Genomic DNA, 15333 nt, shown 5'->3' with positions numbered 1-15333 from the left:
ACATTATTGAGGGCTAACATTAGCTTCATGACCTAATAATTTCTAATATATTTCTTCCCATATTATTTTCAAGTATTAGAAGTGTCACCAATTACAGAGCTGGGAGAAGGGTGAAATCTTTTCATTTTACATCTACAACCTTCCTTGAGGGAGTGGTGTTTTCAGCAAGTTCTAGAAACTCTTTTGGTGCCTTATTTTCTCCCAAGGAATACTACTTGTCTCTGTCAGGGGTCCTCTGGATGAGAATGACAATGCCGGAGAAGACAGTACTCCTGAAATAGGTTGTTAACAATGCATACAGCATCGCAGAAGAGCCTGCTCTGACAGTACAGAAAATAAAATCAGGCTTTCTTTTGTAATATGAAAGAACTGTGCTTTGCTATAAATATCCTTTCCCAAGAGTTTTGAAAGATTAATAAAATAAAGCTTAAATATTGAAAGCACATTCATGAATCAAAGCATCACAGGGTTTTTGTTTGTTTGTTTCTATATACAACTGTTGAGTTGTTTGAAGAAATATGTGCATGGCTCACTGCTCATTTTTCTCCATATTAAAAAAAATTCCCAATGGGTATGATATCTGAGTCTGTGGAGGGCAACCATACAGCAAAATACTGATCATTTAAAAATTAGGCTTTTCAAATTATGGAAAGAGCCTAAATGTCCATCAACTGATGAATGGATAAAGAAATTGTGGTTCATATACACAATGGAATACTATTTGGCAATGAGAAAGAATGAAATATGGCCTTTTGTAGCAACGTGGATGGAACTGGAGAGTGTTATGCTAAGTGAAATAAGTCATACAGAGAAAGACAGATACCATATGTTTTCACTCTTATGTGGTTCCTGAGAAACTTAACAGAAACCCTTGGGGGAGGGGACGGAAAAAAAACAGTTAAGAGAGGAAGGGAGCCAAACCATAAGAGACTCTTAAAAACTGAGAATAAACTGAGGGTTGATGGGGGTTGGGAGGGAAGGGATGGTGGGTGATGGACATTGAGGAGGGCACCTGTTGGGATGAGCACTGGGTGTTGTATGGAAACCAATTTGACAATAAATTTCACATTTAAAAAAAAATTAGGCTTTTAAGATTTTCAAACCAAAAAAAAATAGGTTTTTAAAATTAAAACATTTTTAAGGAACACGGATGCTGATTTTTATGATTAATAGCAACAAAGAGATTTCAAGGACCATAGACATTAGGAGGCTATGGAGCTAAACTGCCTGGGTGTAGTCCTTGAATCACTCACAAAGTCATTTTGAATGATGATGTAATGTGTTCAAGTCTCAAGTTCCCTCATCTGTAAAGTTAATGTAATAATAGTAGCTCTTTAATTATAGCTAGACATTAGTGTAATAATAATAATAGCTATAACAATAAAGTGAGTTCCCACCAGCAGTGCAGCCACTTTGGAAAATGATATGGAGGTTCCTCAAAAAATTAAAAATAGAGCTACCTTATGATTCAGCAATTGCACTGCTAGGTATTTATTCAAAGAATACAAAAATTCTGATTTGAAGGGGCACATGCACCCCATTGTTTATAGCAGTACTATCAACAATAGCCAAATTATGGAAAGAGCCCAAATTTCCATTGACTAATGAATGGATAAAGTAGATGTGGTGTATAATAAACAATGGAATATTACTCGGCGATCAAAAAGAATGAAATCTTGCCATTTGCAACAACGTGGATGGATCTAGAGTGTATTATGCTAAGCAAAATAAGTCAGTCAGAGAAAGACAAATATCCTAGGATTTCACTCATAAGTGAAATTTAAGAAACAAAACAGATGAACATAAGGGAAGGGAAGCAAAAATAATATAAAACAGAGAGGGAGATAAACCATAAGAGACTCTTAAAGACAGAGAACAAACTGGGGTTGCTGGAGGGGTGGTGGGTGGGGGGATTGGCTAAATGGATGATGGGTATTGAAGAGGGCACTTGTTGGGATGAGCACTGGGTGTTATATGTAAGTGATGAATCACTAAATTCTATTCTTGAAATCATCATTACACTATATGTTCACTAACTTAGATTTAAATAAAATTGAAAAAAAAAACAATAACATGAGTTAATGTAGTGAAATATTTATAACAGTGCCTAGAATACAGTCATTATAAATAATACATATTATTTTAATGAAGCATGTACAGCCCTTTCATAACTGAATTATTTAAGGTTTAGGAGTCTATAATACAAAGGCCAAAAGAATGGAATCAAAATGAAAGTGGTATTATCAAGGACAGAAATGTAACAGTAGTCTGTTTCCACATTAATCATATCTGTTTAACACTTTGGTTGAGAAAAATCTAAGCAAATAATGACAATAGCAGTGGACATTTGCTGACAACCTACTATGTGCCAGGCACTATCCTAAGGAATTTGCATGTATCTTTTAATCCTCAGCTCACCACTGTGAGGTACAATAGCAATGCCAACCCCATTCTGCTGATCAGGACCTGGGAAGAAAGAGCCTAAGAAACATAAGCACGAGCTGAAAGCAGAGTTCTGGTTGGGATTTGAACAGCACATTTCATTTTCTTGTGCTTCATTTTGCAGTGAAAGGATCTTTGGTCTCATGTTTAAAATGCAGACACCCCAGCCTAACTTTACAATGCTATTTGTCTGGGGCATTTATTAAATGGACCCCATTATGACAGTATTAGATTCAGTTCAGTCTGTTAGTCATTCATCCATTAAGAAATTCCCCATTTCTGAATAGAGCCCACAGTGTAAAAGCTTTTTAGTGAATGGAAAGATGTAAGTAAAAGAAAGAAGGGTCATGAACCCCAGTAAGGACCAGGCTTTCTTGATGTTTTTCAAATAAACATTCACTACCTAATCACCTTTAACAGGATGATGTCTACAAACAAAGCTTTGGCTAACCTTCTGTCCCATTGAGCTATTGGGATCCTTAGGAGTTTATTTTATTTATTCAAGGGGTTGAATGCCTACTAAGTGCTGAATGAAGCCAATACTATCATTTGTGGAATGCTGTGGGCTGTCTTTTCTTTTTCAAGTTTGATGAAGTCAGCAGCCTTTTTTTGTGAGTACAACAAATTTATTCATAATTGTTTTGTATTTGTAATTGCTTGGATTCCTCAGCCTTTGTTTAGGGGCTTCTTTTCCAAGGCACATTTCTGAAGATTGATTAAAAAAAACCCTCTGAATTTTATTCCAAAAGCAATGACATACATATTTGTAGAAATTGTGTAGGGAACAGTACAGACATAGTATGTCAAAAGATCTTATATTTGAGTGCCTGAAAATACAAGACAATGTGGTTCAAAATCAATCATACTTTAAGCAACTAACTAAGCAAGAGTCAGCCTCTTTTTGCTTTTGTAACTAACTGAACATTATAAAAAATATATGTGTGAAAAAAGAGAGAAAAGAGACAGGGGTGCATAAGCTCCTACTTTCATTTGTTATAATACCTTCCAGGGGAACGCTTAGTCAATTACAAATGCTCTTTTTTCATTATTGGACATTTTGGTCTGGGTGTAACACAAAAGGCAAGTCATTTGGGGTCAAAAGTTAACACAAAAATGAGAATAAAATATTTCTCATCGGTTGAGTCATTGTGATGTGAATGGGAATGAAAATGTAGCCTGGCTCAACTTTCCACTGATAACCAGATTTTATCCTCTGATTTTTCTCCAGCATTGCATAACTAAGCTTATAACTTGAAGTCAAGCTGTACCTGAAATTATACAAATACTTAGAGAGATTTACACTGCACAGGAATACTAGGGAAAGAGCAACTGAGGACCTCAGTCATCTTCTGCTTTAAGCTGGTGTTTAACTTCTACAGACTCCATCTCAAAGCTAAGATTTATTAAGCACTGACCCCTTCTCAGCTATTGAGCATGGTTGTCTTACTTGGTCTCAGCCAATTTATTGAATTTAAGGGAAACCATAATGGCACTAATTAAATGAGGAGATGAAAATTAACAGCTGTTGTACCTATTGGTTGTAATTAAAATGTTTAGGTGTAGGCATCCCTTCGGGAGGACATCTTGACTGCATTTACTTTCAGGGTCAGAATTTAAATAATGATGAGTCTTTGAATATGTTGGTGAACAGACAGGGCATAGGCACAGACCAGACCCCCTCCTATGCTTTAAATTCTATAAGAATCAGTCTGACCCAGTGGTAGAGAGCTTACCAAGGCAGGCAGGTAATCTTGGGCAAGTCACATACAGTCTCATATCTTGCTTTCCTCACTTTTTGAAAGGGGATCCCTCTCTAACTTCTTGAAGTCTCAGTTTCTGAATCTATAAAGTGGGGATAATATAAGGATCTCTTCCTACAGTTTTTGGAGGATTAAACAAGATAATCTCAGAAAAGCACACACTGCCTGGTCCATAGTAGGCATGCAATAAATATGAGCTACTATTATTTTAAGGATTAAAATACATAATTCATATGAAAACATGATCATTTTCTTATAATTTAAAAACACTTGTTTCAGGGTGCCTGGGTGGCTCAGTTAGTTAAGCGTCCATCTTTGGCTCAGGTCATGATCTCACGGTGAGTTCAAGTGCTGCATCAGGCTCTGTGCTGACAGCTCAGAGCCTGGAGCCTGCTTCGGATTCTGTGTCTCCCTCTCTGTCTGCCCCTCCCCCACTCACACTCGGTCTCTCTCTCTCTCTCTCTCTCTCTCTCTCTTTCAAAAATAAATACACATTAAAAAAATTAAAACACTTGTTTCTATACCATCATTGACTAGTCTACTGTTGATTCCCACATAAAAGCTTTAACTCAGTAAATTATGTTATAAAAAAACTCCATAACATAACTTGTACTCGTGTTTATTTATATAGCAGAGGACTAAAGAAATGTCAATTGGATAGTTATATGTGTTAGATTTGGAAAGGGGGCAAGAAAGGCACAAAGAACATGATCACATGCCAGGAAGCTGAAAATATTTCTAGGATCATCTGGCAGCATTATAATTTTATCAGGTATCAAAAAAGATAGAAGAAACTTCTTAGGAGAGAGAACAGAAAGGAGAAGCACAGTTGTTAGGTTTCTTCCCACATGTGTTTTGACAGCTTAGTTAAGCCAGCTTCTTAGCTTAGTCCCACTAGGAACTATAAAATCTCACATTACTGAACACAAGCTGTTTTTATTACGAATGTGAGCAATTTTAATACAGTAGTTACTGTATCCCTAAATCCACTCATCTCTCTTCCACTCAACTTTGGTTTAAGAAGAATCTATTTTCTTTAAAGACTGAATATTATAGTTTTCCCATCATCTGGCATTTTTTGAATCATTGCTGAATTTGCTAGCAAATGCTGGCCTATAAACTACTCATCTCTCTTATATGACAATTACTCCACCTGGAATAATCCAATACTTGCACATTACATGTTCCCTTTTGCTGAGTACTGGGGTACAGATATCTATCAAAATTATGTTAGTAATTTGTGACTTCTAAGTTGAAAGCTGCATACTGAAACCTCTTTTTGCTTTGCACTGAAACAATGAAGTAATCACCCAAAAGAACAAGTGAGTTTCCGATCACATTCTTGAGATCTAATCTAATATTATCCATTTCAACGTAATCAAATTCTTTAATAAGTGGGCACACTGAAAATCTATTTAGTGATCCTTTGTAGACTTCCAGATTCTAACAAAAGCCACAACTTTTTCCTTGGGAGCCTTACAAAGAACTCTTTAATTATTGACTTCCATAAATTCCCCTTTGTCTGCTACTGGCTGGAAGTTACCACAGAGGGTGCTCTGTTTAATTGCTTTTCTTTCGTGCCCAAAAGTAAAGATTTATTGCCCGTAGATTTAAAACCTACAGGCACATTTGCTTTCAGAAATAAATTCTTTGATATATAATTGGTCATATACTTGGAGTACAATTATTACAGAGAGCTTAATTTGAAATGTAATTATTGTAATTATAATTATAAAACTGTAATTGTAAAATACAAATTAGAAGAAGGTAGGATATATATATAACTGGACTACCGTCAATGCCACATACGGAATACAATATATACGAAACAACATTTTAAGAAAAGACACGATACAATTCAAATAGATGACATTCTACTTAATGTCTATCAAGTATGTCTTGAGAGCTTATTCCTTTGATCCGAATTTATTAGATACTGTGATGTGGGGTAGAAGGTGGTAGTTGTAAATGAAGACCATGGCATGGTATCTCTTTTAAGGGATTTATACTCTGGCTAGAGGGGCAAAATGTATATAAATAGAAGTGCAAGAACATAATAGATGGCTACAAATAATTGAGTGTTAAACAAGCACTAGAGGTTTAGAAAAGGTAAGGTGGAGGAGGTAATATTGACATTAATAATAACTACCGCTCTTCATTGAATGGCACTATGTGTCAGGGATTTTATATGCATTATTTCTAAAATGAAAAAAAAAATAATAGTACTAAGTGACTTGGGTCCAGAATCTCAAACAGCTAGCATTGTTTCTCTTTCTTAATTTGCAGTCTATTCGTTCACCCATCCAAGCATCTATCTATAGACATCCATTTATCCCCACAAGATATCCTTAGTTTGCTAATTATGGAGACTTATAAATTCTGGAGTGTGCTATCAAAAGGTATCTTCTATGAAGCAGAAGATGGTGTGTTTCTTAATCAGTATGAAATACAAAACATTAAGAGTTGATAATTCCTCAATATAATGTAAACATTCTTGTTTTTATGGTAAAAAAACCTGTATTTAGATTTAGCCAGCTGGACTCAGTTTAGATGTTCCCAATTTTGTTGGCAACATTGAAAGCATTATAACCAGGAGTCATTCAAACATATGCCTTCTTCTCTCCATTGGACCTGATCAGGGTGTCGACTTTGGCCAAGACAATGCCATATAGCTTCTTCAGTCTGTTTGATCTGGTGCTTGTTGGCCTTGATTTTCACAATGAACACAAGGGTGTTGTTGACTTTTATTTTCTTGATAGCCGACTTGGTGGTCAGGGGGAACTTGATGATGGCATATTGGTCAAGCCTGTTTCTCCTGGGGGCACTCTTTTGAGGATATTTGGGCTGCCTTTGGAGACAATGTCTTGGACCCTCAGAAGGTTAGGAAGTGCGTGTGTATGTGTGTGGATGTGTTTGTGGATGCCTTTCAGCACTGCTTTCTTGGCCCTCAAAGTCTTTGTTTTGACTTCGGCTTTGGGAGGAGCACAAGGCTTCCTTCTTCACTTTGGGCACTATCCTTGCAAAAGGTTATAATGTAAACATACTTTTTAAAAATTTATTTACTTAAATTCAAGTTAGTTAACATACAGTGTAGTAATGGTTTCAAGAGTAGAACCCAGTGATTCATCACTTACATATGACACCCAGTGCTCATCCCAACACTCCTTACTGCCCATCAATATGGAGGTTCCTCAAAAAATTAAAAATAGAATTACCCTATGACCCAACAATTGCACTAATGTAAGCATTCTTAAAAGTCCCTTACCATAACCGAAAATAAGAGAGCCTTCCATAGCTTTCATAGTCTCTCTTTCTGAACATCTAATCCATGCTTCTCCAAAGGAAAGTAGAAACAAAAGTATTTTTAAAGACACATCAACACTAATTGTTAAGCTAATCAGCACACATCTCTCAAGGTCTGAAAGCATTAAGGTTTCCCTATATACACAAAGATTTCCCTTGTATTGTTACAAAGAGAAATGCCACTAAATAGCGAAGTGTCCCGGAGGAAATCACTTGACCACTCTGAAACTGTTTTGAACAGAACTGCTTTGAAGGGTGGGGACACCTGCTCCTCCATGTCCTCTCTCCCCTTCAATTAGCATGAGACTGTTTTAATCTTATTTATTTATTTGACATACTAGAAGATTTCATTTGTATAAAGTGATCTTCAGCTTAGAAAGACTTAGAAAACCATCAAGGCATTCTCCAGTTCCATATTGCTGGCTAGTTCTACAAATCTAGAAAGCGGAAGACAATAAAATAATAGCGACTCATAATTAACTTGATTATTCTGTTACATAGAAATGTTCATTAAAATAGTTGGAATTGCTTCCAAGAATAAAATGCCTTCTAGGCTAATTGGTTCTAATTATAGAATGACTCAAATTAGAGAATGTAGCTAATTAGCTGTGAACACAAGGTGTAAAAACAAAAGCTTGTGTATACTATTCTTTTTTGTGGGTAGTGAAAGAAAGGAATGTGATTTCTTTGCCAATTGGAAGTCTCCTAGTCTTAAATTCTATGTTATATGATGAAAATATATTGTCTTAAAATGATTTGTTACTTAAATAACTTAATGATTAAAGGGTAAACTTCACATTACCAATAATAAAAATCTCATTTAAAAATGCCCAAATCTAACCCAAATGAGAAATTTACATAAATCTCCTGTGTATTATAGTCATATATTTTGTACGAATTTATATTTGCTTATTTAGAGGTCTGATTTACAGTTTCAATTCTCATTAACAAACCATTTATGCCATAAACCATTTGATGAATATTTTACCATATGCATTTTAAAATGCCTTTAGAAAACACACTAGTCTAATTCCTGGAACATTATCCTTATTACAATATAGCAGAGGTTTACTGCCAAGAACTTCGAATGTATATTTTCATTCATTTAAAGAGGCTGTTATCTATTTACCCAACCATCCATCTATCCATCCATCCATCCATCCATCCATCCATCCATCCATTCTCTTACCAAATTTCCCCCCTGGAAAACCCTTGTTTTCCCCCTATAATAGCACAGCTTCACTTGTTTATCCACTTACTGGTGCAGAATTTCCATTTGGTCCCCTTGATCTGACCATTCTTCCCAGGACTTCAACACCATCCAACGTGATATTAGCTGAGGCATTTATTGCCTTCTCAGCCACGTGCTTGCAGTCAATAACCACTTGGACCAGAGTCTTGCTGACAACAATGTGTATCTGGATAAAGGTAAAGATGTTTCAGGAGGTAAGAGGCAGGAAGAAATATCAACCAAACTTACATAACTGCATGATTCATCACTAAAAAGTAGGAAAGGGAAGGGAAGGAATTCTGGCACTATGCATTTTGCTACAAGAGAAAGGTTCTACTTTTACTACCACCATGACTGTCCCACATTCAGGTAGCACTTCTATCTTTATTTAATTAACATTTTCTTTCAAAATGACTTCAAAAGCGTTCCCAATCTAGTGTTTCTTTAAAGCAGCAATATCCTGGGGTGCCTGGGAGCCTGCTTCAGATTCTGTGTCTCCCTCTCTGTCTGCCTTTCCCCACTCATGCTCTGTTTCTCTCTCTCTCTCTCTCTCTCTCTCTCTCTCTCTCTCTCTCCCTCAGAAACAAAATAAACATAAAAAAATTTTAAAAACATGTTTGAAGCAGCAATATCCTGAAATGACAGGATGGGTGCACTAGTTATACCTTTTCTGAATGCACGTGGAAATGAACATGAAAATATTAAAGTAAAAAATGCTAACTGATTTACCAGCAAAAGTTATCTATGGTACCTTCCAGTTGTTTGCAAACCTCATTTTCATAATACTTATTTAATTTAAGATGAAGAGAGGAGATCTAGAATCTAAAGAGGAAGGAGGAATTCTTTCTGGTGACTCCAGGACCAAAAGAAATAAAGCCTTTTGGCTTAATGTGTGGCACAATTTTCTCAAAGTGAAATTTCTAGAATTTTCAGCTCTATAGTAATATATTCATGAGTGTATACATTCTTTGTAAGGATTTGTAAAAATGTGTGTTATCTTTTTTATTTTTGAGAGAGAGAGAGAGCGAGCAGGGGAGGAACAGAGAGAGGGGGAGACACAGAATCCAAAGCAGCAGTCTCAGGAATCCCCGGCCATGTGGTTTTTAATACTCACGGATCTCACATGCTTTCATCTCCCTTATAATTTTTCTTGACCGCTTTGCAATAGACTCTGCTTAACCAAGAACGAATCATACCAAGAGGAATGTGGTGAGTAAATGACAATAAATCCAAAGAGATGCTAATGGAACTATTTTGAATCATGAACTAATAAATCTCTACCTGCATCTCATGTTTTTAAGATACTTTACTTCTGGTTGTACAGTTCTTTTAAACATAAACAGTTTTTTGTATGCAACTTTTTTTGTGCAAAGACGATTAAGAACGTTGGTATGCAGTTGTTCTTATGCAGCTATGGTAGTTGAAACTCCAAAAAGTAGCAAAGTTGTGTCAGTTAGGACTTGACCGTGATCTAGGTCAGGAGACAGAAGCCAAGAGGAAGACTGCTTGCAACATCCCTTCCTTCACTGAACACACAAGAAGGAGGGTCAAGAGGCAAGGCTTTTTGCAGCACCACCTCTAAATGCTGCTCTCCCTGTGGTCTTGGCAGACTGCATTCCTTCACAGCCCAGAGATCAGTGGGGTCATTTGCTAAGCACAAAGGAAACAGTAAATGTGGGATCTAGTCTTGCAACCCCAAAACTAAGTGTTTCAGAGATACGAGGTGGTAAGGGGCAGAATTCTATCACAAATACCAGGTAAAAATGAGAACTACAGTCAGTCAGGTTTTACAAAAATCTTCCTCACAATAACTTTTATAATGGTAGTGAGGGGTTATCTGTGTATGTGTAAAAATATCAGTACAAACTATCTTCACGTTTTAACATGATTTAGCTGACTGGGCTTTCATCTACACTGGTGGCTGGGTAGACCAGCAATCCTCTCCACATCACACATCATGTAGCAAATTAACAACTGTCCTCCTAGTAATACAGTACCCTGTAATTGTTCCTCCAAGTGTGGGCCTGGACCACTTTTTGGGTACCTGATAAAAATGCACAGCTTGGGGTCGCATCTTAGAACTACCAAACCAGAATAAGCCCACAGATAATTCTTACTCCAATGAAAATATGAGATCCAAAGCTCCATGGGATTTTTTTTTTTTACACTTCTCTGCTGCTTGGTCCACAACAAATAGAATAAAGAATATACGTCTGTGTTGCTTTGCACACAGCAAACAAAGAAAATATGTGTATAAAGCATTACTCACCTTGTGAAAGCTGCCATGGAAAATTTTCCTAATTTCAGGTCCTTCAAAAGTAACCGTTTGAAAATCCCCACTGTAGTCATAGTTGAAATATGTTAAGGTTTTACCACCATCTAATCAAAGAAAAATAAAGTTTAAAAAGTATTATAATGGGTAAATAATTTTTCTAAAATTCAAGTTGCCTGGGTGGCTCAGTCGGTTAAGCATCCTACTTTGGCTCAGGTCATGATCTTGTGGTTGGTGGGTTCGAGCCCCACGTCGGGCTCTGTGCTGACAGCTCGGAGCCTGGAGCCTGCTTCAGATTCTGTGTCTCCCTCTCTGCTACTCCCCCACTCACACTCTGTCTCTCTCTCAAAAATAAGTAATAAAATAAACACATAAAAATTTTTTTTAATTTTTTTACAAAAAATTCAAGACTGAAAATAATGCATCCTTTGTTTTGAGGCTATATTTAAAAATTTTTTTGTAATGCTTATTTATTTTTGAGAGAGAGAGAGAGAGAGAGAGAGAGAGACAGACAGAGCATGAGCAGGAGAGGAGGAGGAGAGAGAGAGGGAGATACAGAATCTGAAGCAGGCTCCAGGCTCTGAGCTGTCAGCACAGAGCCTGACGCAGGACTTGAACACATAAACTGTGAGATCACAACCTGAGCCCCGACGAAGGCACCCAGGCGTCCCTTAAGGCTGTGTTTAGAACAGAGAGATGAGTAAGTACGGAAATGATCTATAGTCCTTGGGTTGCCCCAGGCTTTCAGCTGGCCAGTTAGCCATGTGGGATGATGGTGAGGCTGGGCCCCTACATATACTCTTCCTCTGTACTTTCTTCCCTGTACTTTCATCCCCAACACCTTGCTCAGGGACAGTTGTCTGAAGCTGGGACTAGAGGCAGACAAAAAGGGAGAATAAAGCTAATCATATCTTAAGACCTAGAAACCAGACCCTTTGCTTTATTGACCCACTGGAGCAACCAGCTTTTCTAGGACATGCAATTTATACTGTTTCAGAAGAGGGATATTCCAGCATGCCTTTTACTATGAATAAACAAAATCCACAAACGAACAAAATCTTCCTAATCTTCAGGATTTCATGTTACAAGGAATATTATATCACAAAAAATAAAAAAAGGCATTTTTTTCACTAATTAATTCCTAGGTTACATGGTAATTATTGATTGTGATATCAAAGGGAACGAGCTAGTCTTAATCATTTTGAGAGATTTCTTGGTTTTTAAGTTTCATGTGCATAGGGAGCTTATTATTTATACCCCTTTAATCTACGGCTTTCCCTTAGTTTCAGTATCATGCAAAATGCTTTCACAATATCATATTTGGCTGTGAGTTAGCACCTAACAATAGCCACCAAATTTTGGTTCCTAGCTTGATTGGAATCCTAAACTAAAAACGTCTTTAGAAAACTTAGTGACATTAACCGAAAACCTGATGATCCTCTTAAATGATCATCATGGGTGACATCCAAGAGCATATGATTGAGAAGCTTCTTTCACTGGCTCCCCTCAACTTTCTAACCTCCAAACAATGGGATGCCCCTGTCTTCAGACCTCTTCTCTTCCCACTCACTCTCTAGATGATCTCACACAGTATCATGGCTTATATGCCACACATATACAACTTGCAAATTTATATCCCCATCCCAGAATTCTTCCCCAAATATGTTGCTGCAAATCTGGCATTTTTTTCTGGGATATGAAATAGGCACTGTGATATATATTTGGTCATTCAGATGAACAAATAAGTATTTCTCATATGTATTTGGTCTTGGTCCATGGTGCCTGGCTCACAGCTCCTAAAGCACTTGGAATTTTCTGTGATAAGAGCTACAAAGATGTCTTTTGTTACATTAATGAGGTAACTTTTGGAAAGCCCTTAGGCAACCTAAGGATGGAGGGCTGATTGCCAAGAGAACCAATCCTGTGATTACAGTTGGAACCTTCAATCCCACTTCTTCCCCCACCTCTTGGGAGTGGAGAGTTGCTAGAAATTGAGTTCAATTGCCAATGGCCAATGATTTAATAGATCACGCCTGTTTAATGAAACCTCATAAAAACCCAAACAACAGGGTTCAGAGAGCTTTTAGGTTGCTGACTACATGGAGACTAGGGAAAGTGGAATGCCTGGAGAGGGCATAGAACCTCTGTGCCTCTTCCCACATAGCTGGCCGTATGCATCTGTTTCACCTGGCTGTCCCTGAGCTATATCGTTTCATAACAAAGCAGTAATCTAGCAGGCAAAATGTTTCTCTGAGTTCCATGAGCCACTCTAGCAAATTAATCAAATCCAAGGACAAGCTCGTGGGATTGATTGATTGATTGATTTTCTTTGGGCAGGGGGCGGGGGGCGTGTTGCGGGAAAACTTCTGTTTGTAGCCAACCAGAAACACAGGTAACAGCCTGGCTTGCAACTGGAGTCTGAAAGAGGGGTGGCAGGATACAGTCTTATGGGACTGAACCGTTAACCTACGGAATCTGATGCTATGTCTGGGTTGACAGTACTAGAATTGAGCTGAATTCTCAGACATCCTGCTGGTATCTGAGAACTGTTTGATGTTGTGTGCAAAACTCTCCACCCTCCCGACACCCCTCCCACACACACACTGGAACTGGGTCAAGAAACCCCAAAAGAAGAATCTTCCACTTATCATATCCATGTACAGAAAATGATTCTGGTTTCTCCCCTCCCACTGGCCTTCCCCATTCCCCCACCATCAACTTTGCTCTTCCGAAAATCTTTACTATCTCAGTAATTGTCTCTCTCTCTCTACCTTGCCCACTACCGAATCCCAGAGCCTAGCGCTGGCACATAGTAGAAACTCAATGAATGTTTGTTGAAAGAATGAGTGGATCAGTGAATGAATCAACTGGCACATAATTTGTTGTCAGTATTTACTCAGGGTTTAAGATAAATGAGTTACTCTACAATATATAATTGACCCTTGAATAATGTGAGGGTTAGGGCCACCAACACCCCAAGTAGCAGAAAATCTACATGTAAATTTTGACTCCCCCAAACTTCACTACACATAGCCTACTGTTGGCCAGAAGCCTTACTTCTAACACAAACAGTCCATCAACACATATTCTGTATGTTCTAGGTATTATATATTGTATTCCTACAATAAAGGAAGCTAGAGAAAATAAAATGTTATGAAGAAAATTATAAGGAAGAGAAAACGTGCTTACAATATTGCGCTACATTTACCAAAAAATATCCTTGTGGAAGTGGACTCAGGCAGTTCAAACCCATGCTCTTCAAGGCCAATCGTACACAAAACAGGCAAGACAGCATGGTATGTTATACACACTACTCACACATGTGGGTGCAAATATGTAAATAGATACACTTACTATCCAAAATGACTCCAACCAATGGGTCAGAATTTTTATTTAAAATCTCCCAAAGAGCAAATGGCTCTTCTGGAGTGTCAGGAAGAATCCGGAATAGAAAACTCATTGTGTAGTCAGAGGGCAATCCTTCTGGATGCAAATACCTGAAAAATGGGAAAAAAAACATTTATTGCATCCCTTTAAAAAAAGTTATTTATCTGATTATAAAAGCAAATACACTTAAAACATTTAGGAAAAACAGAAAAAAAAAATAACAGATCACCATTAATCCCATGGAGGTGACCACTGTTTTGATGCGGTACATTTCCCTCCAGTTTTTAAAGAATGTCTGTAAGTATTTCTCCAATCTATATGAATGTCTGTAAGTATTTCTCCAATCTATATAATGCTACCCCTTCTTTCTTCTTAGCAGCAATTACTACACCGTTCGTATTTCCTTCAATTTTTTTTTTTTTTTAAAGTATGATGTTTAACGTCTGTACAATCTTTTCTTGTCTGGCTGTTCTGTAATTTATCTAACTGGTCACTTCTTATCAAACATTTAAGTCATTTCAAAAGTTTTGGTATTATAAATAATGTTTATGTACAGACTTTTTATTTATTTATTTTTCATTTTATTTAAGTCCAAGTTAGTTATCATATCATGTAATAATGGTTTCAGGAGTAGAATTCGGTGATTCATCACTTACATATAACACCTAGTGCTCATCTCAACTACAGTCGTTTTATAAAGACATTTGCACTTTCTACTGTAAGTTGTAGTTAGTTGCATTCTTGTCCATGCTTCGTGCTGGGATGTACCATTCCAGATCTACCTTCAAGAATTGAGAATATGTAACTCCTGCTTCTGGGAGTGATGTGTGTAGACAACTCTCGAATACCAACTTGCTTCTAAAACTGCCTCAGCAGAAGAAAAGCCTCCCCCAAAGTCATGCCAACTTTTTTTTGGCAGCTGTTTCAATAGCTGGTGT

At 37.3% G+C, this 15333-nt stretch overlaps 1 protein-coding gene across 6 annotated transcripts in view; it reads right to left on the bottom strand.

Moving 5' to 3' along the window:
• COL14A1 (collagen type XIV alpha 1 chain) overlaps positions 1 to 15333 on the bottom strand; it is a 210713-nt gene that overhangs the window by 70551 nt on the left and 124829 nt on the right. For all 6 annotated transcript variants that reach the window (XM_042973272.1, XM_042973271.1, XM_042973275.1 and 3 more), the window contains 3 exons: positions 14363 to 14505; positions 11006 to 11115; positions 8765 to 8923 (listed from right to left, as the gene is read on the bottom strand). In XM_042973272.1, coding sequence (XP_042829206.1) covers positions 8765 to 8923; positions 11006 to 11115; positions 14363 to 14505 — 412 coding nt within the window. The remainder of the gene's footprint in view (positions 1 to 8764; positions 8924 to 11005; positions 11116 to 14362; positions 14506 to 15333) is intronic.

The sequence above is a fragment of the Panthera tigris genome, chromosome F2, assembly GCF_018350195.1.
Source record: "Panthera tigris isolate Pti1 chromosome F2, P.tigris_Pti1_mat1.1, whole genome shotgun sequence".
Taxonomy (NCBI): Eukaryota; Metazoa; Chordata; class Mammalia; order Carnivora; family Felidae; genus Panthera; species Panthera tigris.
The sequence above is the reverse complement of the archived record's forward strand: the minus strand, read 5'-3'. Positions and strand labels throughout refer to the sequence as shown.